The sequence below is a fragment of the Triturus cristatus genome, chromosome 12 (genome assembly GCF_964204655.1).
Source record: "Triturus cristatus chromosome 12, aTriCri1.1, whole genome shotgun sequence".
Taxonomy (NCBI): Eukaryota; Metazoa; Chordata; class Amphibia; order Caudata; family Salamandridae; genus Triturus; species Triturus cristatus.
In genome coordinates this window covers 202,870,435-202,895,824 of record NC_140595.1, presented here as the reverse complement: position 1 = coordinate 202,895,824, position 25,390 = coordinate 202,870,435, and the positions used below count along the sequence as shown (strand labels likewise).

Below are 25,390 nucleotides of genomic sequence, written 5' to 3'. Positions count from 1 at the left end.
GCTGAGGTAAGTTGAGGCCCTCCTGCGGCCAGTGGTAGGTCTTAGGTCTGTTCTATTGTTCATTGCACTGCCTGTATAGTTTTCTCTTTTGCCGTCCGTGACTGCTGTTGTCTGTATTCCCCCTGTGCCTGTATTCTCTCCTGTACCCTTCCTTCCTTCTGTTCCCCTCGTCACCCCCATGATCTGTGCCCTCTTTTTCCCTCTGTGCCCTGTTTTTCTGTCTGTGCCCCGTTTTTCCTTTTGTGCCCCCGTGATCTGTGCCCTCTTTTTCCTTCTGTGACCCTGTGATCTGTGCCCCGTTTTTCCTTCTGTGACCCCGTGATTCTGTGCTCTTGTCCCGTGCAGTCCACCGCTCCCGCCGCTGCGTCCCCTGCTGCCCCGTGCCCCTGACTGTCCATTCGCTGCCCCTACCTCCCGCCTCCTAGCTGCTCCTCCCTCCTCCCCATATATGGCGGCCGCTATGTGGCCGCGCGCCGCTGGAATGCCTAAGGCAAGCCCGTCTGCGCCCGGACCGTGCCCAGTGTCAGGACCCCTGGCCCCCGCGAACGCCACGACGCCCGCCTCTGCTTCGACTCCAGCACCCTCCACGCACTCAACGCCGGCCTATCACGCACCTGCTGCCTCTAAGCGCACCCAAGGACCCTTCTCCTGCCGGAACTGCAGCTTCACCAGCATCCGGCCTGCCAACCTACTTACCAAAGAACCCAACCACCTCAGATGCATCCTTCTCAACACCCGCTCCGCACGCAAACACGTCGTGGAACTCTGGACTCCAACACCCCAGACGTCGCCTTCCTGACGGAGACCTGGCTGAACCCCTCCTCGGCACCCGATATCGCCATAGCCATCGCGGAAGGCTATAAAATTACCCGCAGGGACGGCACCAATGGAGTAGGAGGAGGAATCGCCATCGTCCACAGGAACTCTCTCAAAGTCTCAACCAACACCGACGACACCCTCAGCACCGCCGAACACCTGCACTTCCAGATCCACACCGATCCCAACACCACCCTCAGAGGAACCCTCATCTACAGACCCCCCGGACCACAAGCACAGTTCAGCGACTCCATCACCGACCTCGTCAGCACACACGCCCTCGCCTCCACGGACTACATCCTCCTCGGGGACCTGAACTTCCACCTCGAGAACAACGACACCAACTTCTCCACCCTGATCGACAACCTCGCAAACCTCGGACTCCGACAACTCGTCACTACACCCACCCAATCTGCCGGCCACAAGCTTGACCCCATCTTCTCCGCAAGCTCCCACGGCTCCTTCAACCACACCACCGAGCTCCACTGGACCGATCACTGCTGCATCCACTTAACCTTCCGGAAACCCACCACACACCACCGCACCCAACAGATGCCGCGCCGCTGCTGAAGCAAAGTCACCGAAGACCAGCTTTTTACCTCCCTCGCCCAGAACCGACCCACAGATCCGACCGACCCAGACACCGCCGCTCGCAACCTCAAACAGTGGATCAACGACTGCGCCAACACCCTCGCCCCCCTCAAGAAGCCCTCCAACACCCACACTAGCAAGAAAGCCAACTGGTTCACCGAAGACATCCAGGCCTCCAAGCGAACCTGCCGAAAACTCGAAAAACCCGGATCCGTGAACGAACACCGGAAAGCTACACCGCCCACAAGAACGCCACCCGCAGACACCACCACCTCATCAGATCCGCCAAAAGGACCTCCTTCAAAGACCACCTAGACAACAACGCACACAACAGCAAAGAGCTCTTCAACATCGTGAAGGAACTCTCCAACCCCAGCTCCAACACTAGCGACATCCACCTTCACAAGACCTGTGCGACTCGCTGGCCACCTTCCTCCATCGCAAGATCGCAGACATCCACAACAGCTTCAACACCGTCACCACCCCGGCAACCACTGAGACCCCCGCGACCACCACCCGCCTGATCTCCTGGACCAACATCAACGACGACACCATCAAGATCATGAACACCGTCCACTCTGGATCCCTGGAAGACACCTGGCCACACCACATCTTCAACAAAGCCAGCAGCACCATCGCACCCCATCTCCGGAAAACCATCCACATCTCCTTCGAGACAGCGACCTTCCCGGAGAGCTGCAAGCACGCAGAGATCAACGCCTTACTCAAGAAACCCAAGGCGGACCCCAAGGACCTCAAGAACTTCCGACTCATCTCCCTGCTCCCGTTCCCGGCGAAGATCATCGAAAAGGCTGTCAACAAACAGCTGACCAGCTTCCTCGAGGAGAACAGCATCCTGGACCCGTCCCAGTCCGGGTTCTGCAGCAACAACAGCACCGAAACTGCCCTCATCGCCGCCACCGACGACATCAGGTCCCTGCTAGACAACGGAGAAACCGTGGCCCACATCCTCCTGGACCTGTCAGCCGCCTTCGACACGGTCTGCCACCGCACACTACGAACACGCCTCTACGATGCCGGAATTCTAGAGAAAGCCCTGGACTGGACCTCCTCCTTCCTCTCCGGCAGAACACCGAGCATCCGCCACCCCTCTTCAGCTCGGAAGCCACTGAGATCATCTGCGGCATACCCCAAGGCTCATCCTAACGTTGTTCAACGTCTACATGGCACCACTCGCCCACATCGCACAACGGCACGACCTCAACATCATCTCCTACGCCGACGACACCCAGCTGATCCTCTCCCTCATCAAGGACCCCCACACCGACAAAACCAACCTCCACGAAGGCCGTCACCGACTGGATGAGAAACAGCCAACTGAAGCTAAACTCGGACAAGACGGAGGTACACATCCTCGGATCCACACCCTTGGCCTGGGACGACTCCTGGTGGCCAACTGCATTAGGAACACCCCCAACACCCACCGACCACGCACGCAACCTAGGGGTCATCCTCGACTCTACTCTCTCCATGACGAAGCAGGTCAACGCCGTCTCCTCCTCCTGCTTCAACACCCTCCGCATGCTTCGCAGGATCTTCAAGTGGATCCCCACCAAAACAAGGACGGTCACCCAGGCCCTCATCAACAGTAGACTGGACTACGGAAACGCACTCTATGCAGGAGCCCCGGCCGAACTCCCGAAACGGCTTCAACGCATCCAGAACGCCTTCGCACGCCTGATCCTCGACATCCCTCGCCGCAGCCACATCACACCCCACTTGAGAGACCTACACTGGCTCCCTGTCAACAAGAGGATAACCTTCAAACTCCACACCCACGCACACAAGGCACTCCACAACACCGGACCAACGTACCTCAACAGCCGACTCAGCCTCTACACCCCCACCCTCCAGCTCCGCTCCGCAGACCGCGCCCTTGCCGTCCCCGCATCCGAAGAGTGACCGCCGGCGGCAGATCATTCTCCCACCTCGCCAAGACATGGAACACCCTCCCCATCCGTCTACGACAGACCGAAGACCTTCTGACCTTCAGAAGACTTCTCAAGACCTGGCTCTTCGAACAGTAGCAGCTTCCCCCTCTCCCTCCTAGCGCCTTGAGACCCTCGCAGATATGTAGTGCGCTTTACAAATGCCATGATTGATTGATTGATTGAGTGGGAGTTGTAGGCCTGGCTCAATTCAACTGAACCAATTGGACTAACAGATCTGCAAACAATGATTTGTTATAGCCATTTAACAAACGTGTGTCTTTCTTTCGAAGGGCGCCCCCTGCAGTATGACTCGTTCCCACTTTCTTGAAAATCCAGTGCAGACACAAGGCTGCACCTGTTCATTGCAAACTGTATGCTGATGCATCAGTTATACATCATATCTCCATCCTGGTCGCTCCTTCCTTTTAATACCCGCTCACGCTTTGGTGCTAATGTAGGCTGAACCAGCCAGTAATAAATCTGCAGATTTTTCAAAATAATCAACTGGACTGGTGGTGCTCATTGTGGTGGTAGATCCACCGTTTTCACCTGTTCTACAACAATTCCCACAACAGAGGCCACTTCAATGCATATCAGTCAATCTAAGTCAATCTATGTTACATCATGTTCTACTTAGCGTGCAGAATGACAAGCATATAATGAGAAAACCACGTCTTCCTCCGCGGTTTATACTTTTATGGCACATCCTGCGCCTGAAGCCCCGGTCCAGTGGTATAGGACGGAGCAGCATTTTTGATCTGGACTGGCGTCTCCATTCGTCAGGATAGTCCAGCAAACATTGGGCCCAACAAGTGGCAATACACAGCAAACACAGAGTCTCACAAAGCACTGCTTTTATCTGCCATCCACCTCCTTTCATACAGACGTTCAAAGGCCGATCCCATGCCCTTTCTCCAGACAGGGTGTGCACAGTATTAGGTCTATTTGTGTTTCACTCGCGTGGCACCGTGCCAGGGTATCTCATTACTTGGGCTCTATCAAAGGCCTGGGGAATTCATGGGCCAGGGCACCCCTACTCCCGACATCAAGGCAGTAAACAGGCTGTCAGCATCGCATGGGTCACAGGCTGGAAACATACAGCGGGGTGGTGGCATGGCTGGAGGGCGCACAATTCCTTTCGCTCCTTTATTGTCCTCCAAACTATAGCCAGGGGTGGTTCAAGGCTAAATTTGCGAGGGAGGGATCAGGCACACACTGTGTTGAAGTAAATAGGATGTGGAAGGGACGGCAGCAGGTTGTTGGTCTGAGTGGCAGGTTTAGGCTCCAGAGAGTGATTAATTCGCCCCAGTTCCGTCCCTCTGGAATTCTGCAAGGGGCCGCCGCCAGCCGGGCTGAAAGGCACCCCGCCATTTACCATTGTCTTCATTCCCAGAAACCAAGGGCTGCGCTGTTCCCTGCGGATGGCAGCGAGGGGGGGCATTTTAGGGATTCCGCCGGAAATATGTGCCTGTCCCCCACCTTCTCCCGCCCCTTGGCAGACTGTGGGCCCTCGTCCTTTGTGCTCGACTGGTCAGTTGGTTGGGAAGCAGTTTTGACAGGGCTGGTGCTCGGGGAGCGCCCATCTTTTGTCTAATCCGCCCATCTGAGCCATGCCTGGGCTTGGGCCTTAGGAGACAGTCACGGGCGGAGGCTTGGCGAGAGGGAAGCTTTAGAAGCCCGGCTCGGACGCCCACGTACGAGCTCCGCAGCGACTCCTCCTGGACCCGAGGAGCACCGCGGCGGCTCCTCCTCGGCCCTTGAAGATGGCGGCTCCGCGGCCCTTCCTTCCAGTGCCGACTCCGCGGCCCTTCCTTCCAGTGCCGACTCCGCGGCCCCTACTCCTGGTCCTGGCCCTAATGTTCAGCGCGCTCTGCTCCGGCCAACGGGAAGCTCCGCAGCCCGAGAAAGCTCTGGGCTCCTCACTCCTGTACAGAGGTAAGTCACCCATTTCAGCTCTATGCTATGCAGCCTCCCAGCGCGCACAACAGGTGCAAAGTCCCGCGGCGGTCCCCGTGATCATGTGACCGCGCATGCTGATAGTAAGCATGCGTGCACTGTGATGATTGATTGAGCTGGCGCAGCTAGCTTTTAGATCACCTTGTGCACACGGATAGCCACCCAGGGGTCACTAGACTCTGTAGTAGATATTTCCCTAGCCTCCTCCTGTGACACTGCTGTAGACCTGTCAGTTTGGCCGTGCCTCTGACCTGCGTTCTCCCTCGCATTATTTTGCAGTTTCCTTTCTGTCGTCTTAACCCCATAATTTCAAGTACCATAATGTAATGTAAAAACAAGCTTGTGTGAGCCGGCGTCAGTTTGAAGCGGCCTAAAGGGCTCGGTAGTCACCCAAAACTCAAAGTGGAGAGTACCTCATAGCAACGACTAGTGTAAACTGTGTGTGCTCTTCCACTCACCTTTCCCCCATTGCACTGAGCTGCGGCCCGACATATGATAAAAAACACTACTCGGGCCACTCACTCACTCTTCCTAGTAGGGCTCCTAGCAAGTACAATAAATACCCTTTTAACCAAGCTCTTGCCATGTTCATATGTGCTGCCGATTTGATAATGCGCTCCGGCCCTGGCAGTGGGTGGGGTATGAAGCTCTACACAAAAAAGTGCTACCCAGTCTCCTATTCTGTCTGCTCATATGCGATACTGTTGTTATACGTGGGTCCTGTGCACATACATTAAAGCATCGTTTTTAAAATCCAGCAATCAAGTGCTCCGACATCACAGCAGGGAAAGAACCTATAACCGGGCATGGTGTCTTAAAAACAAATTAGGCCTCGCCTTGTCTATAATACATTCTATCGACCCTTTGAAGGAGAATATATTTTTCTCCTTATAAAAGAATAATGATTTTAACCTGCAAACAAAAGAAAACACAATTATAAAAAAAGGTCATAAAAGTAGTAATCAATCATGGATGGGTATGTGTGACGAATGGGCTGTTTATCTTACCTCATAATGAAAGTGACATTGTGGGCTGGGTGTGCTCGGCTCTTGTAGTATGTCGGTTTGCTCATCTGCTTCAATTTAAAACACTCTTTGTTTACAGTCACCTTGTCTACAGTAATATACATGTGGCTCTGTGCAGCGGCCTGCCCATAACATGCCAATGGGAATACTTTAATTCACACCTGTCCCGGTATGTAGTTCTGCCTGGAACCCTGTCACCTTCATTTCCCTCCCAAAACCAGTATCATAGTCTTTCTGCAACCAAGTGCACAGTTACCTCTCCCTCCAAACGTGTACGTCTCTCTCGCCCACCTCTCCAGCGCTCTGTAGCTTCTCTTGGTTGCTTGAGCGCCCCATATAAGCTAATAAGTAAAATACAATAGTTTATTTTGTGCCACTGCAGTAGAGAGCTGGAGATGTTTGCAATAAGCAAATTAGGTCGACTTCATTGTAGGCACTTGGGCACATTTCCCAGTGTAGTTTTAGTACATGCAGATTCTAAATCTGTTCCCAGGTGCAGCTGCACAGAAAGTAAAACATTTCCCTGGAAAGGAAGTTCAGCAATGCTGGGTTGGGCGAATTCTTTCTTTATGAACTGATGTTTCAGGACAGGTCTCTAAGAGATTATTGGAGACAATTACATCCAATATAGTCTTGTGTGTTAGAATTTCACTATATCTAATTTTGAATATCGATGGAAAACAAAGATTGAGTAAAATGAATTGAAAAGAACAGTTAGGATTAATGGATGAAAAGGAAAGTTGAAAAAAGGAGAAAAATACAAATGAATATATATGAATTTGATTCAAATGATGTTTGGCTGTGCAGCTTGATGTGACCACGGTTGGTTCCTTTCGTGGATTTAGAATTTCACTATAAGCATGTCACCTTTGCAGAGGCACCGGCCTGTTGGCAGTGATACCTACCTTCTGTCTTGAGCTGTGATCCAACAACCACATGCTTTCTGGGAGTTGTAGTCTTGGCACACTTCAACAATTGGTCGTAAGTCCCAGACTACAAACAATGGTTTGTGAAAGAATAGTCCAGGACTAGCAAATGGTGCTCTTAGTGACATGAAGTCATGTGGTCACTTCACCAGAAGAAATATGGGAGATGAAAGGGTTGCATGCATGGCTGCACTTCCCCCTTCCTTTTTCCCACCCGCTAGTGTCAGGGCTGATTGCGGTTCATTACATTGATTAACACCAAATCGCTTTGGCCATTATTGTGAGCGTTTGTGTCAGTTCTCAGAACCTTTTCATGTCTGGAGGTTAATGCCATGAATATTGACTGAGTAAATCCCTGGTTTAAAGATTTTCTTCCCATCGCCATAGCGTGTGATCTCCTGTTAGAAACATGATCTTCTTGCCCCTGAACGAATTGACCTTTAATCGCTTAGCACCCAGTGACTGCCTCTGTGGTTATGAGATACAATGGCTTGCTTGCATGTCTGTGTGATGGAAATGCACTGATTAAAGTAGATGGGTTTCAAGAAATAATTGCGTTGCATGAATGTAGAGCTCCTCGTTTATTTTAGCTGGGTGCTCTAAGTGGTGGGCCTTGAATGCATGCTTGGTGTAGATGTGATGCACTTGTGTGCCAAAACAAATCGAGCTGTGGTCGGGGAGATGAGGGTAACTCAATTTTTCCAGGTCACCTTGGCATGAGTCGTGGGGTTTTCATCATTGATCAAAGCATTGTGTTCTCGGGGTTCTAGACTTTGTTACCAGAAGGTTCGAACCTGAGGGATTGGTGTCCGGGTGGCATTAATTCAGTCCGTGGAGTTGATTAGATCGCCTGGAGATAGCCTTAACTTCATACTAAGTGAATTCACACGATTTGGTGGCGTCTCAAGGCTCACTTTCAACTGGGATAAATCAGCCATCTTCACCCTGACGTCCAGGTAGAATTAGATCTTCCCTTTGGAGTGGAACACAGGACCAATTAAATACTTGGGGGTGCGGTCGAGCCGGGACAAAGAGAAAATAATCTGGATAAACAGTGGCTGTGCGATCACTGATCTTGTAGACAAGATAGATAGGTGGCAGAAACTGCTGCTGTTCATGGCTGGCAGAATGGGCCTAATAAAAATTGTAATCCTCTCCGAACTATAATACTACTTCATAAATATATCTATTATACTCACCAAATAATTTTTCAATTTCTCACCTCAACACTTACCAGGTTAGTCTGGGCAAATAAAAAAAACCAGGATCGCTTGAAATCCTAATGTTTACATATAGTTGAGGAGGATTCACCTTTTCCAACATGGAGCTGTGTTATCTATGCGCACAAGCCCATTTTGCCTACTATTGGCTAAAGCTGCGACGTTACGTGGCACACCTAGCAGTTGAAAAAAACACAGGCGATCTCATCCCTCCTTCCCCATCCCCTATGGCCCCTACGCGGCGTGCACAGGAAGAAGTAAATTCCATCCATACTACAACCGTGGCATGGGAGAAGCTTAGAAACACAACCAAATGGAACTTTTTCTGTACTACCCAAGTGCCTTTACCGCAGCATCCACTATTCCCCTTGTTGACTGAACACAGAGAAATTTCACAATTACTTAGATTAAACCTAAACACCTGAAGAGACCTGTATGAGGGGGCAAAATCATTACACTGGAATGCCTAGAAACATGCACTGATCTGACTACGCTTGATTGCTATCTCTACTATAGGATTAGAGCCAGATTAAAACAAATTTCAGAGTGTTCTCCAGACGAACCGGAAAGTTTTGGCCCACTAGAGGGAATGTTAACATCACCTCGTCCAAACAACTTATAACATCCCTATATTATCATAATGCGCCCCCACAGCTTGCTATCCCAGCTCACACTGGGTGGAATGTAGAACTGAGCTCCCCCCTCTCTGAAGAAATCTGGGAGTACTGCTGCTCTCAGACTGGAGAACTGCTCCCAAGTAGCAAGTTGCGCCTGATCCATTTCAGATTTCTACACAGGATTTACCGCACCTCGCTGTCGATGTATAAGTGGACCCTGAGGGACTCCTCACGCTGTGAAGGCTGTGGGAAGGAGGCTGCGGGGTTCATTATTCACCTGGTGTGGACTTCCTAGGCATATTTAGGTATTGGACGCGGATCCTACACACGTTGCAAGATATTGTTGATTTGCCCCTGCAGGTCTCTCCAATTGTTGGGCTTTGGCCTGGGTGAGGCAGGTTCCATACCCAAAATGGAAATGTGATGCTCCTGCCCAAAATATGTACAGTTCGCTGGACATGGCGCTGATAGATGGGGCTTCAGAGTTGTATGTACGGTAGGAACTAGTCAATGCATTTTACAGATTGCTTCTGTCTCTAAAAATGTAATTCTACTGGTCGTTATCATCATTGTTGTTGCTAATTAATTGATTTAGTGTGATATTACAGGTTTGTTATGAAATAAAGATAAACAAGCGTTGGCAAAGCCAACAGATCTCAGCACTGCCCGAGCCATTAGTCTTGTCAATGTCTTTTAGCCATGTTGTCTAGCAGCATATCTGCTGTTCAGCATGGCTGGAAGTTACTGAAAGCCCAAGAATCACAGAATGTTGAGCCAACGCAGAGTCTCTTCGTACCCCCATGCTGACTTTATTGTCCTACCCCCCCTCTTAACACAAAAAGCGCTATGACGTGGCCTCTGTTGGTCTGGATCATAGTGTTTTTCAGTGTCTTTCAGCCACTCTGAAATTTGTTAAAATCTGGCTCTAATCCTATAGTAGAGAAAGCAATCAAGTGGAGTAAGAGCAGTGCATGTTTCTAGGCTCTGCCAGTTGTTGTTCGGTGTTGCCGGGGTCTTGCTGAACAAAGTGGAAGTGATAGCGAGAAACAGTTGAGGAGCTTGGAAGTGAAGCAAGGATGTGGCATAACAGCCAGAGCTGCTGACAGGTGAAATGGGGAACAAGGTTCGAATCTTGGGGTTGGCTGAACAGTTTGTGATTCTGGGCAAATCACTTACGCTACCCCCTGCCTATGACAATGAATGTGTCGCTGCATAATGTAACTGGTGAACACTGAAAACGCTCCAATACCATCAGCTGGTGTTAGCGCTATTGCAAGATAGACGACTGAACAAGCCCTCCGATACCATTAAATCGTGCAAAAAAATAAAAAAGCAGCAATGACGAGGGAGGTAGTGGTGGGACAGGTCAAGCAGGGAAGCAGGAGGGGATAGGGAGATGGGCAAGAAACGATGGGAAGAAAACCTTAATTGAAGCCAGATCAGTGACAACAATCAATGTGTCAATGTGTAATGTAACTGGTCGTTAAGCCTAATCTGTAATCCAATTTCTTCTAAACAAGTTAAAATATAGGATCTCCAGGTAGTCATATAAACAGATTGTTATTTCAAGCCAGCAGTTGTTCGCTAAGGAGGCAGGATCAGATTAAAACATTGAGTACATGCATTTCAAAAATGCCTCTTGCGACACCAACACTGTCTTTGGAGACCAAACTCCAATCTTATTTCAGCTTGACCCACTGACCTGGGGATCCCAAAAGTTGCTTTATAAGCCTTAATTACTAAAAGATCCAATAGGTTTGTTTCTTTCCCCCTGGTGATACGCGAGCAGTAAGTAATAGATGGCTGGAACTTTGCTCTCATGACTTTGAGGACTTGATCATATGATTGGCAATTCAATGATTTATACAGGCATATAAAAGCATGAATTAAGGTAGCAGTTTTTGCCCTTAGATCTTTAAAATGATTCTTAAATGAAACACTATTATCAAATAAAATCCCTAAATATCTGAAAGTGTTTACAACTTCAACTGGCCCACCTCTGGCCCTCCATGAATTAGTATTTAATTGTGTAATGTAACTGGTGAGCACTTAAAGCGCTCCAATACCATTGACTTGTGTTCGCACTATGGCTAGACGAACGACGTATCGAGCACTCCAATACCATCGGATTGTTAAAAAAACATAATAAACACTTCCTGTTCATGTTTTAACAACTTTTAAAGAAATGCATTCGTTTATGTATGTGTGTATGTGTACAAGGGAGACGGCCTGAAAACACAAGAGGAAAGAAAAAAATAGCTCCACAAACTCGGAGCAATGTAAGGAGACATATACTTAGTCTATGCGCTATGGGGGGGCCCAGTGCAAGCAGAGGGCATGACGCCGGCATGCCATGACAAATGGCATTAAACAAAATGAGATCAGCGCTGAAGTTTATCTATGATAGGAGATGGGCAACTTGTAAGCCCACAGATCGAGCACAACACATCTCGCTGTCTAGCCAAGACCTTAAAAAGTGTCCTTGGGGTGGAGGCGCCTGGGAATTGTTATCAGAACACAGGTATGTGATATATAGATATAGTTTTCAATGGCTTTTTAGTTGAAGGGGATTCCCTTGAAAGATTGTAATGTCTCCTGGAGAAGTATTCACATACCTCTCAAATGCCTACAGACACGATATTCTGCAATGGAATAGCCTGGGATGAACCTTGAAGCCATGAGCTCAGCAGAGGTTCTGGTCCGGCTTTGCCAGACCAAGCTGCGGAGTTATCCCAAGTCTCACTGATCTGAAGGGGTTCTCCTCATGATTACCAGTGTCAGAGCGACCACCCTGGCCAGTGTTGGGTGTGAGGGACTCATCTCATCTTGTTTGTCAATACATTCGCGTGCTTGCAGTCCAAAGGAAAACTCCAAGAATCAAAGTGAAAGTAAAATAAAACGGATACAGGGCTGGGCGAGGTGAGTCTCCCTGACATGGTACAACCTACACCTAAACCCACCCCCTAAAAAATGCAGTAGTCACTTCTCATTGCCTTGCGATGACTAATACTAGCCACAAATGTCTATAGAAATCAAAAAACAAAGAACAAGTAATCATTTCTCCAGTAATTGAACTATATACCTTTGCAGATAAGCCTTCTTTATTATGATCTCCCTGAACTGAGCTTATTTTTTTAAAAATAATTGAGCCATTAAAAATAAAAATGATGCTACCACGGCTACAAATAAAATGGTAATTATCATTAATTATTATCAATAATAATAATAGCCCAGAGAAGAGAGTAGCTGGGGATAGCATGTATTTAACTGTTTGCTTATTTGACTTTAAGTCGGTGTTCCGTGAGGCAGCACGTGACGCAGTGAGGTCTCTTCAGTACAGGTCTCTCAGCCATAAAAGGACTGCTATCCACAGATGACTTGCACCGGAGTGAGCGCGCTCCACAGGCTCGCGCCTCTGATGTGGTGCTGCGCTCGCGGAGCAGAATGTGCAAAGTCCTCGCACGCATCAGCACACAATAAGGATTGGGGGGCATGAGCGATAGCCGCTTTGTTTGATGCTCCGTGGGAGGGTTTTCAAACATTCCACTGCCGGCGCAACGCCGAGCTGTCAAAGCATTCCATTTACACAGCACCCTGGCGTATCCAAGCACTTTATTTTTTATTTTTGGTTGACTGGATTTGGAGGGGCTTCGTGGCGCGTACTTCATCTTTCTAATTATCGGTGAAGCGATTTTTTAAAAAGAGTTCCTGGAAGGTAAATATGCGTGTTTCAGTCAGAAGGGAGAGCTAGGTTCACAACGTTTATATGGTATTATGTGATTTGCTGGACTCCATTCTACGCATGCCTCTACCTCCATAAATAAGAAAAAGGCCGTACACCCCCAGATCGCAGACTCTGTGTTTTTATTTCTTTCAAGATGGCCATGGTTCGCTCCTTTCTCTCATCACCTTCTCCTTCTCTCACCTCCTTCTCATCCATCTTCCCTTTCTATCATCATTTTCCATGGCTACCTCTCTAGAAAGCTTTCTTTTCCACCCTGTGGTTGCATCCCTGTGATTCCACCCCCTCTCCACTTATTTTAACCTCCATTCTTACAGCTGACTCATATTTCTAGCTCATCTCTTATCCTTTCCCCCTCTCTGTCCTTAGTCAAACACCACCTTTCTCACTCTCTGCTGCTCCCTCACTATTTCACTCCAGGCTCTCTTGTGCTTTTCTGCTCCTCTTTCTGGAATGTTTCAATTTTTTACAAATAGGAAACGAGAAATCTGGTCTAAGAATAGCTCCATCCTCAAAATAAAACTGAGAAAAGGCTCTCTAGCAATAAAAGCTGCAATCTCCTGAATTCTTCTGGCCAAGGTGACTGACACTAAAAATACAACCTTCAAGATCACAAACCTAAATTCAGCTTGCTTCTGAGGCTCAGCAGGAAAAAGCAGCCAGAGCTTTCAAAACACATGGTAACAACCACAGAGGATACAAAGGCTTCATCACCAGACAGGAAAGAGAAAACTCCTCTAAACAAATCATCCGAGTCCTTAAGATTCTCTCATTGATCTCAAGGCCTTCACAGCTGACCATTGAGCATCCAAAGTGGAAACTGATAACCGATTCTCATAACCCTCCCAAAGGAACTGAAAAACATCAGGCAGCACTTCTGAAAATGTGTCCAGTGCCTCCAATGATACTTCAACATGGAAGGATGACAGAAATTCTGAACTGACAGGGCCAAATGGGTAGCTAAACGCTTGTGTTGCCAACCCCTCCTTTCCACTTCCAAACTGACAACTGAAGGTGCTGGTGAGAGATCTATGTTCGAAAATCTCACAGGAGATGAAAGAAGAGACAGTAACCACAGGTCCTGAATCATTAGGGACCTGAGAACGGGGAGCCATGATCTTCTAGGCCAGAAAGGAACCACTACCACCATCGCCCTGTCCTCCCCCTGAATCCTGGCCAGAAGTTTGGAAATCAGAGGGTTCGGGGGAAGTGCATACCGAAGTTGATTTGGCCATTGAATTGTGAGGGCATTCACCCCAAGCACCCTTCTGCAGGGCCCTGGATCAAAACCACAGGAGCTGAGCATTGATCTGAGAGGCAAAAAGGTCCAGGAATGGGACCTCAAACCTCCTGGACACTTTATGAAAAATAGGGACTGGCAGAGACATCTCCTGTGACAACGGAAACATGCGGCTCAGGATATCCGTCACCACATTGTCCTGACCCCTTATATGGACTGCTGCAAGAGAAAAACAATATGACGTTCCACCCAGAGCAGTAATTGCAGCGCAAACAAATTCAAAGATTGTTGCCACCACCCCTTATTGTTTACATGGGCCGCTGCCAACATGTTGCTGTTGTGACCAATAAGTGGTGACCCCGAGAGTCTCTTACAAATGCATCACTGCCCTCAGAAAAGCAGTGAGCTCTTTCCAGTTGGAAGATCGCCTGCTGTCCTGAAGTATCCACCATGCCTGAGTGGTGAACGAGTTCAGAGTTGCTCCCCATCCAAAAGAACTTGCATCTGTCGTTAGGACCCTCAGAGGGACCGGTTGAAGTTTCTCCCTCTTGGGTAAGGACTCCAGAAGAAGCCACAAGTTGAGTTCTCTCTGATTGATTGTTGACTAGGACTATGCTCTTGAACTCCTCTGATTTCGGATTCCAATAAGCATGTAGATGACTCCGAAGGGGAAGAAGGTGCAGCCTGGCCCAAGGAACTGTAAAAACTGTTGCCAGCATATGCCCCTGAAGCTTCATCCACTGCCTGATGGAACAAGATTGACGCAGCACAGCTTCTAAAGCCAGTTCCTTCAAATTTAAAGCTCTGACCTCAGGAAGGAACCCCCTATTCAGATCTGTCCGAAATATTGCTCCTATGAAGGTCATGTCCCGTGTATGCTTGAGCTTGCATTCTCCCAATTCGTAAAGAACCCATGAGACTGAACCTGATGCAATACTACAGCCAACTCCCTGAGGAGCTGCTGTTCCAAGGTGGCATGAAGAAGCCAATCTCCAGATAGGGATAAAGAGGAATCCCTTAAAGATGCAGAGGGGTAACTAGCGAGGCCACCACCTTGCTGAAAAGCAGAGGAGCCGTTTTCAGACCAAACGGAAGCACATTGAACTGAAAGTGGTGATCTTTAAAACAGATGTGCAGAAACTTCATATGAGGAAGATAAATCCGCACATGGAAGTAAGCATCCTGTAGATCCAGGGTGAACATAAAGAGTCCTCTGCACACCAAAGGAATTATCCTGTGTGGGGTCTCCATCTTGGAAGAAAGAGTCTGGACAAACTTTTTCAAATGTTTGAGATCCAGAACCATCTGAAAACTTCCTGTCAAATTTTTTGACCAAGAAAATGATCGTGTAGAACCCCAGACCCTGAGATGCTCTGGGAATCTCCGAAATCGCCTCCATTAGTAGTAGGTCATCTGTTCCCTGTTGGATGGCCAATTCCTTGCCGGCCATGAACTTAGTCTCACTCATGAGCCCTCAGGGAGCGAAACAAACTTGATCTTGTAACTGACCCTGACAATCTGAAGCACCCAACAGTCTGAAGTAGATTGAACCCGAGCCTTCTTGAAATGCAGAATTCTGCCTCCTGCCACTATGGCTTGACCATCCCGTGATAGTCAGGAGCACTGTTTCTTGGGGAATTTAGACTTCTTCTCAGGCTTAGTCCATGGTCTAAATTTTCCCTGATTTTTTTTTTTTTTTTTGTAAATCGTTTTTATTAGCATTTCATTGTATAATACAGTATATTCAAAACGGTAATCTCATAAAGAAGCATCATGCTACTGGTACATCATGACGTGTATTATAGCCTGGACATATCATTTAACCCATCCAATCTTTTATGAGGCAACATCACTGGTGTGGGAAGGTACATTGGTGTAGAGCATGTGTCCATGATAGATAGTCTGTGGCCTGTACTGAAGCCGGGCGTAGGCTCTCAATGCTAGCCCAGCAGGTGACTTGCATCTATGTTTGAGAATAACTATCTGAACTCTACTAAACTGGGAGTTAGAACTGGGGTACACTGTGACTATGTTGGAATCACTTATTATGAGCCATCGGATTAAGACATCTGAAGTAAGAAGCTGGTTGCGTGGTGCTGAGAGGGGGCAGGCAAGGGCACCTGGCTAGGAGTACTATAATGTCTATGTCATCTGGCTGCCACCTTGGGCCCATCAGGTGCCTGATCTGCTGGGAGATTGCAGTGGAAAACCACGGCGTGCGCATTCGCCGCAGGGGCGCGAGCGCTCTGGTACAGCGGCTGTTCCGACTTTTCCTGTTTAAAGGAGTGTAATAGGATAGCCCATGACATGGATATGGGATGCTTGCGGATACCCGTAAGCTCTTCAGAGCGAAGCACCTCCTCTTCTGCGGCACCCCACTTGCTGACCGCCCCCGCCAGGCCGCTATCGGAGGTCCTCCCGGTGCCCTCCAGTGCATTGCTATTCACCGTTTGGCCAGAAGCAACGCGAGGGACGCGAAATGCGTCTCTACTTTTAGTGACTTATGGCTTTTGTGGATGCCTAACGCGCTGGCCTCCCATGTATGAATGTCAGTGAGCCCCGTGACCATTTGAACAGTGGCGTGGACACTGGCCCAATAAGCGCGAAGCGTTGGGCACTCCCAGAACATGTGGAGAAAGGTTGCGGCGGGCATTGGACATCTGGAGCATGTAAAGGGCGTGTCTGGGTAATACAGTTGAAGCTTCCCTGGCATCAGATAGGCGCGGTGTAGTATGTGTAGCTGTATGCTTTTAAAACGATAATTGCGAGACACTTTTAGGGGGAATTCTAATGCAAGGTCCCACTCCTTGTCATGCAATGGCCTCTGGAATTCAGCTTCCCATTTCTCCTGAAGGGTGTGAGGGTGATTGGCTTTAGAGCCCGCACCGCTTTGTAAATCCAGGTGACCAGATGTCGCCCCGGGCCCATCTGTAGTATTGTGGGTATCACTGGGTGTGTGGGGTGCTCAGTGTCTTTCGCATGCCACATTCTACGGCTTTCTTCCAGTAGTTGTCGATGTAAGAAAAATTGCCCCCTGGGAATCCCCATATCCGCTGCCAGCTCTGCAAATAACTGCAGTTGTCCGTTCAAGTAAAGAGTGCCTACCTCCGTGACCTTGTGCGCCATCCAGTCGCGGAGCATCCGCTCAGTATAATGTGCCTTTGGCGAACCCCACATGCGGCAAAACAGGAGAGTACATGGGCGCTTCGCGATTCAGTCAGTGAATCCGTGCCAGACAGGTTTGCGCCACCGTCAACTGGAGGGGGTGGTCCCGCAGGGGCTCCTCCCCCGGTAGCAACATGCGGATTATGGTGGCGGATGGAGTGTGCCCAGAAGCTGTGACCGTCTCCCCCAGAGCGCAGCCCGCCGTCCATCTCGAGACCCACTGAAGCTGGGCGGCCAGGAAGTAGGCCTCAAAGGAAGGAGCACCCTGTCCCCCCTGGGTTATGGGCAGTTGGAGCTTAGCAAGGGCAATTCTCCTGCGACCTGAGCCCCATATAAGAGTGTCCAGCTCTCGAAATAGGGATCGTGGAGGAATCACCCGGAGGTTAGCAAAATAGTAGAGCAATCGTGGAACCAGTATCATTTTGGCCAGTGTGATTTTACTAATGACTGTGAGAGGGCGATCCTTCCAAAAGTGCACCGATGACCTGATGCCAGCCATTACTCTACGATAGTTACCTTCATAAAGGTCCTGTGGTGTGTGGTATAAGCAGATACCCAGGTAGTGCACCGCTTGAGGTTTCCATGAGACCTCAATGCTGCCCAGTCGTACCGGACAGGGAGGGAGAACATCAATGAGCGGATACACCGTTGATTTAGACCAATTTACTTTAAGATCCGCCACTGCCTCAAATTCTTGGAGCACCCGAAGTATGGGGGTGATATCAAACGCAACATCGTGGATATATATGAGCACATCATCCGCGTATAACGATACTGCATGGATGGTGTCTGCAATGGGAATACCCCAATTTCCACTTTCTCTATGAAGATGGACTGCCAACGGCTCCATCGCCAAGACGAAGAGCAATGGAGAGAGCGGGCAGCCCTGGCGCGTACTCCTAAGTATCAGGAACGATGGCGATATAAGGGGTCCAAGCCTCACCCTAGAAGTCGGTGCGGAGTAGATGAGCTTAGTGTAGGCAAGAAGGCTCAGACACACTCCCATCCGATGGAGAACCTGGAAATGATTAAGGCCATAAAAGAGTATCAAAGGCCTTTTCCAGGTCCAGGTACGCCGCGTGGGGAAAGCGGTCCCGGATCTGGTCCTGAACGTGGAAGAGGCGCCAGATGTTAAAGGAGGTATTCCGGCCCGGGACGAACCCACACTGATCCGGGTGGATCAGTTTCGGGAGGATTGTGGCGTATCTGCCTGCTAGGATCTTCCCATAAATTTTGTAGTCAGCTGGCAGGAGGGCGAAGGGCCGACATCTGGTGCGGGTCTTTTTCTGGCTTGAGGAGGGAAATTATAACCGATTCGCACATGGTTTGTGGTAGCCGAGCCTCATCCAGCCAAAATTTCCCCTGATAACCTTGATTCTGCCTGTGAGCAGCCTAATGAAAATGAGACTTCTTCAATCAAACGTTATAAAGTGTGACTAATCACCTTCTTAACTTTCTGTGGAAAATACCTTTTCTTCCTCTGCTTAAAAGAAGAGGAATGCTTCTTTTCCTTAAATAGCATACAAAGCTTATCCTCAAGCTCTGTCCCAAACAGGTGAGTACGCTCAAAAGGCAAACTTAAAGCTGAAGCCTTTTGGGCAAAATCCGTTTTCCAGTATTTGAGGACCAAATTACGCTGTGCAGCAATAGATGCTCCTGCAGACAGGGCAGTAATTCTGACAACATCAAAAGATATGTCAGAAATATATTTAGTTTGTCTCTCGATGCCTTCCAAAATTGCAAAACATTCAGTACCATCCTGTGGAAATGTACCTTTTTGGGGGTATACTGGTGCAGGGTCACCCTTTTGTCCACGGGTTCAAAGACCAACAAAATAGAGATTGGTACTGAAGTGGGACCACATCCACACAGCACTCTCAAGTGCTGCCTGGAGGTAGTACCCTGAAGCCACAGAACACACGTCTTGTATACATGGTTTGTGCATTGTAAGCATGTGAACAGAAATAGGAAGAACAAATTTTAGGAATAGTCTTCAGCAAACAGGGACAGATGAAAAACCACATTGTCAGCAAAGTGGGAGGGAGAGCAGGAGTGCTTATGGGTGCAGTAAATGATTGACAGTTAACATCTGAGACCAGGTGTTCTGGCAGCAACAAACTCTCAGCTCGTACATTGCTTTTAGCTGAGTCAGGAAGTCAACTAAAATAAATAGCACCAGCAGAAAAAGACGAGCAGCAGAGGACGGGAGAATTACGAAGGAAACTAAATGGACATTGCAGTCAAAATGGCATGTTTCCACAAACCTAAACAGCTTTGAACAAATACCTAAAATATTAAATCAAGGACTGCGTGACATATGTCCCTTAAATTCCAGCCCTGAAAGCCAGATGGGCCCCGAATAAACCTTCTTCAAGATTGACACTATTTTCTTTTCAGCTTGATCTCGAATCACTGAATCCCCTGTAAGAGAAGTTTTCCCCACAAGACTGGCCACAAAGGAGTCAATAGGAATGTTATCAGGCAGTATTATCTGCATCTCTTTCAGAAGGTACAATTTTGACATGAAGCAGGGCATAATAATCTTATCATGGGTCCTTCCATTTCCTCTTCAGGACCTCCAGAATATCAGTATGCACTGGGAAATCCATTTGTAAGGACCTCTGGAATTGTCTCAGCAGAAGAGGAAGAAGGCTCAGGGGTCTCATCCATCGGAAGACCCATGTTCTGTTTCACATGTGAATACAGTTCAGGAAGCAACTCCTTTCTGATATATTTGCAATTTTGATCATCAGTCGTCTGACCCTGCTCCTCCTTGGATGCAGAAGAAACCTAAAAAGACAATTCCTCATGCTCAGACTTACTAGGAATCTTGACAACATTGAGCTCCAACAAGGTCTCCCTAATAAGTTGTTTACGTCTTTCATCCTCTCAGTCCTTAATAGCCTTCTTGGGAGGAGGAGAGGAAGTTGAATCGGATCAAGAGGGGGAATACACATGGTTCCTCTTCTGAGAACGCTTTTCCATAAAGCAGTCGCAAAAAAACAAGCCAAGAACACCAGTAATCGGCATCCTCTATGCAGACTTACTGCTTCCCCCGCAGAGCACTACATTTTTACTGATCTCCACATTTCCTTATGGAAGGCAAAAAAGCAAGACTACGCATGCTCGACCCTCCAATGTTACCAAGTATGCGCAAACACTGACCCAGTTGAGCCATACCAGGAAGCAAGCCAAGCTCCAACCCAGTGCTTGTGTGCCATTAATTAGCCTATTGAAACCTGGAGACACATCCAGGAAGGCAGGACATATACCCGCTACACGGCCCAAGCTACAGAAACTCTATATGCATCGTGTGTCAGCCCAGGACCTCAGCGCTCGATCCATGAAATAATTCTAGAGATGAGGTAAGCGTTCTGTTTTCCCAAGCCCTGCAGGACCGAACATCCTCCGTCCTGTCTCACATGAAACAGAAAAAACTAGCATTTGCAATGCAATAGGTCTCGCCTTTGGGAACTTGTAAGTGGCTACCCATGCAGCCCATTATCCATTATATTACATTAGCCATTAAAGACATTAAAGTTAGTGGTGAATTATCACAACTGAGAGAACTCGCATACCACCACTCTCACAACCCTCAAACAATCAGTCTACTTAATGTTGGAAAACAGTTTAAGGGTTACTTTCCCTGTGATCTTAGTGCATTAGCCAACACATTTCAATATATTTTAAGTCATTCAGTGGTGGTTCTGAGCTTGCCTGTTTTTAAGGAAGTTTTCATGCTATCAGCAGTCTAACCAACTGATACTATAATGCTTTTTGATTATACTAATGGAACAAACCGATTTCACTAAGTCACCCGTGACCACCGCAAGATAGAAAGACTTCTATGTAGTGCATTCCACCTGCGGTGCACTAAAATTGAAACGTGCACACAAATTCAAAATATACAGCTGGAAGGTCTGAGCGGTGGAGTTTTCTATCTGCAGGAAAGAAGAGCTTTTATATTGCAGGCTGACTCGGGCGATGCTGAGCTAGTGCCTTGATTAAGGACACCAGCCTGCCTGTCCTTTCAACAATTCATCCATGAATATCAGGGGGAGAGTTCTGTTGGTTTTCTTAAGGCACCACAGCAGACCAAGCAGCTCAACCACCCACACTACCCAGGTGGTACCAGCAGGGGCACCTCTATTAATGGACAGCTGCCATTGCACCAGCATGACAGGCCCACAGTGCCTGCCTGGCCTCATGTCTCTAAAGGGTCAAAGAAGGAGGGGGGATGCGGACTGGGCTGGCCACCCACCCTCCACGCTTGGTGTGTGTTTAACCACCAGAAACATTTGAACTGGCAAATCTCAGCTCCAAAAGGTTGGGATTCACAGCTACGTGTATTTTCATTCTGTAATTAAATGTCGCCTGGGAAGACTTGACTGCAAACGCTGAAGATTCTCAGGCAGGTGACAGCAGACTGTTTGTTGCTTTAATAACAAAATCTCAATATACTATTTACTGAGTGCTGACCCAGCCCTGGGATTCATGCAGCTGCAATGACATAGCTTGAGGTGAAAGCCACCCTTCTACAGCTCACAGACAGCACACCAGACTCACACACAGCTGGTCAGTCTGCACTCCTCGCTCCCAAGGATATCCTCCCAAAATAAAATCTGGAAAGCGGGCAGTGCAAGGGGTTGCAGGAATGCGGGGAAGAGCACACACAGGAATTCGGAGGGGTGGGGGCAGAGAGGCAAATGGCCAAAAGAGAGCAATAGGGGGCTCAGTAAGGAGGACAAAAGAACACATACAAAATAGTAATTGGATGTGTTTTGTTTATCGCAGAGTCCTGTATCGTGCAAACAGCTGAATTTTCTGTGGGCGCCAGTCATTATCTACAACATTGACTCTGAGACGAATATGTATAACCAAGGTATTCTCAGAAGAGATATCTTTTTTCACACTCGTCTAAGTCTATTCTAGTATCATTCACTTTTGGGTTATTGCCATATAGAAGCAGTGTTCCCTAAGTATGCTTGTGGTTCGTTGCGTAATACGTGCTGTATGTGGAGCACGCTTATCACGTAACAGTGGGGGTCCTATTCGGATGCAAGCGCTATGTTTTATTGGCAAATGGTTGTTTATAATCCATAGGTTTTGCGACCTTTTAACTACGAGTGGTGAATGCTTTCTATAGTATTTCTGCAGCCCGTGTTGTTCTTTAGATGTCTCCCGTTCTGTCTTATGCTGTCATGACGATCATATAAACAGACAAGAATCCTTAAAAACTTTGCATCGGTCACGCTGAAAGTTATGTTCATACCGAACATAGTATTTTTTGGTAAGATTGCGCACACCTTTCTTTAATTGTTTCAGTAAATCCAGTATTTGTAAATCGCAAACAATTACCCAAAGGCGTTGGGGGCCATCGGGAAGATTAAGTGGGCTATTTGCCCAGAGTCACGTGGTGCTGGTCTGATCTGCCGGCCAAGCTGGGGATCGATCCGTGATCCCCTGTGTTCCGAAGTTAGCAGCCCTGGCCGCTGCACCACACCTCTTCAGTAGTATTGAGAACAATTATTGTGTTTTCGCAAAGTTATGATACTGAAGTGTTCATGTTGCTTTATTCCTCTTTTTACTTGTAGCAGTTTTTACATCGTTATGCACTGTCAGAACAAGTATGGAGTGATGTAACAGGACTGTGTGAGGACTCACAATATGAATATGCAAGTAGGCAAATTTATTCCTGTACTTTTCTGGTAGCTCGATAAGGTCGTGGAGATAGCGCATTGCCAATGTGGTCGGCTTAGGAACTAAACTGATCGGGGTTCAAATCTGTCTCTATTAGAAGACATGAATTTATGATTAGTATTCAATTCATTTTCTGAACTGATATTTCTTTGCTGATTTATTTTTAAATAACTGCCAAAGAAAACGAGACAAGAAAGAGTGAAATAAAAATGTAACACGGCGTGCCTAAAGTAATCAAGGGGCACCCGTAAGGAAAGTTTAAGCACACGGCAAATGAAGTTAAGTAAACAAAACACAATCGCTTCCCTCCAAGGCAGACCAATAACAAGCATTTCAAAGAAAAGCAGGGTGGAAATCAATTAGTAACAAGATACTAGTTTAAGCAAGGGCGGCAGCATTTGGAAAGGCCATAAATTGCTTTAGCAGATAACAAGCAAAAGCAAAGCGAAAGCACGTGACCAAGGAGGAATGCAGCTGCCAGCCTGCTCGCTCCCGAGAGCAAAACTCCATGGGAGTGAACATTTTAAGAAGAGGTGGGACATGCACCCGCCTTTGGCCAATTGCTTTCATTTTTGGAAAGCCACACGCAAAGGCCAGTTGATGTGAAAATCACGCGCATGAGCTTTCTGAATGTCTGGAGGGATTCCAAGAGGCCCTCTCCTAGTGGAGCGCATGCGCGCTGCGCTAGGCTCGACCTAAAAAACCAAGAGGATTTACGGGATAAAATGTACCCTTATAGGGTAGTTCCTAAAGGAGAGAGACAGTATAACAAGCATTTCCTGTTCTTTTTCTGTCTTGTGAGGTGGAGATCATTAGTAATGAAGTGAGTCGAGGAAAATAGGACATGGAACTAATTTACCTTCTTTTTATTTTGTTGGACATCCATTTACCTTATCATTTTATTGTTTCACTTCTGCCCTAATTTTTTCTCCCTCTTGTTTCATCCTTCTCGCAACCTGCTACCTCTCTCCCTTTCAGTAGCGGCCCACATGGATCTGGGGTGGTGGGGCGAGGGGGTGTAAAAAATAGAAAAATACACTTACCTTCTCGCCGCTCGTCTCCCACGTTGTCTCTCGTCCATCGGCTGACCAGGAAGCAACCAGGCTCCCCTGAGTCAATCACAACGCTGCAATGCAGCGTTGTAATTGGCTTCCCTAAGCCAATCACAATGCTGCAGTGCAGTGTTGTGATTGGTCTGAGCACCGTAATTTGGCGCTAAGACGGGGACTGGTGGCCTGGGCATGTTCTCCACCCAGGCAGTAATGCGGCCTGGGTGGAGAACGTGCTAAGTGAGCATTACTGTTTGGTTGGCCTGAGACGGCTGGCCAAAGCGTCATGCGCACTTCAGTGTGCCCACCACTCCTCCCCTGCCCCCATGCTGCCGCAGCAGGAAGGAACAAATTAAATGATGATAACATCAAGTTATTATCATTTTATTTTTCCTTTCATTCACTGCTGCAATGCAGTGTAGTGACGCTGCTCCGCCTTAGCGGAGGAACCGCCGCCTCTACTGTGTTTCCTCTTGCTTAACTTTCTCTCGACCATTTCTTTCTCCTTTCAGCCTTTCTTTCTCTCTGAAAAAGAAAAACATTTTTTTTTGTAAAGTGCACTTTGGAAGGCGATCTGACCCACAAGAACATTAAGTGCTTTACCAAGGAGCAAATGTTTTAATGATCTGGAAAGGACACCCAGGCCTTTTACTTCTGAGATCTGCAGCTTAGCTACTATGTTCTATCTAGGCCTGGGTGGTGAACTCCGCTCCGTTCGTGGAGTTTTCCGCACTCCGTCCGCAGAGCACGCGGAGTTCCGGATTTTTTTTTTTCCTTGCTCGGGCTCACCTACGTTAAGTTGGCGAGTAAGGACAATACAATGCTAGACCACTTCCCCGCAAGATATCTTAACGCGGGCGGTCGCAAGTGGTTGTGACCACTCACGTTGAGAAACCATCCGTTCACATTCAGGAATTTGCCTCACAAGTAGAAAATCTACTCGAGCGGCAGAAAGAAGCAGCGCCCTCTTGTGCTGCGCATGGTGCCCTTCGTGCAGATTTTTCCAGCACAGGACAAACACCCTTCGCTAAAAAGCAGCGCGTAGGGCACAACCTAACACACTCTGCCGCTTGCGGAACTCTGCACAACGGAGTTTACGTGGTACTCTGCAAGTTCCGACCAGGCCTAGTTATATCCCTTCCACATAATGCCTCCTTACCCCTAGTTGCCCCCCTTACCCCAAAAAAGTTATTCTAAGTCGATGTACCCACCGTAAACCTTTCATACTTTGTGGAAAGGATGCTACAAAAGCTGCATCGCCTATTTCTTTTTTAGGTGCAAGTGTTTCTTTACTGATAATTACTGTCTATAAACCACTGTAATTCCATCGTGCAGGATTAACCCATTTTCCACAAACAAGTTTACGTAATTCTAGTAATATCTTTTTTAAG

The 25,390-nt window shown here is 48.0% G+C and overlaps 1 protein-coding gene across 1 annotated transcript in view; it reads left to right on the top strand.

Moving 5' to 3' along the window:
* The first annotated feature begins 4,456 nt into the window (after nt 1-4,456).
* LOC146773066 (C-type lectin domain family 18 member A-like) overlaps nt 4,457-25,390 on the top strand; it is a 195,976-nt gene continuing 175,042 nt past the window's right edge. Inside the window, exon 1 of the mRNA XM_085640090.1 lies at nt 4,457-5,294. Coding sequence (XP_085496216.1) covers nt 5,123-5,294 — 172 coding nt within the window. The 5' untranslated portion in view covers nt 4,457-5,122. The remainder of the gene's footprint in view (nt 5,295-25,390) is intronic.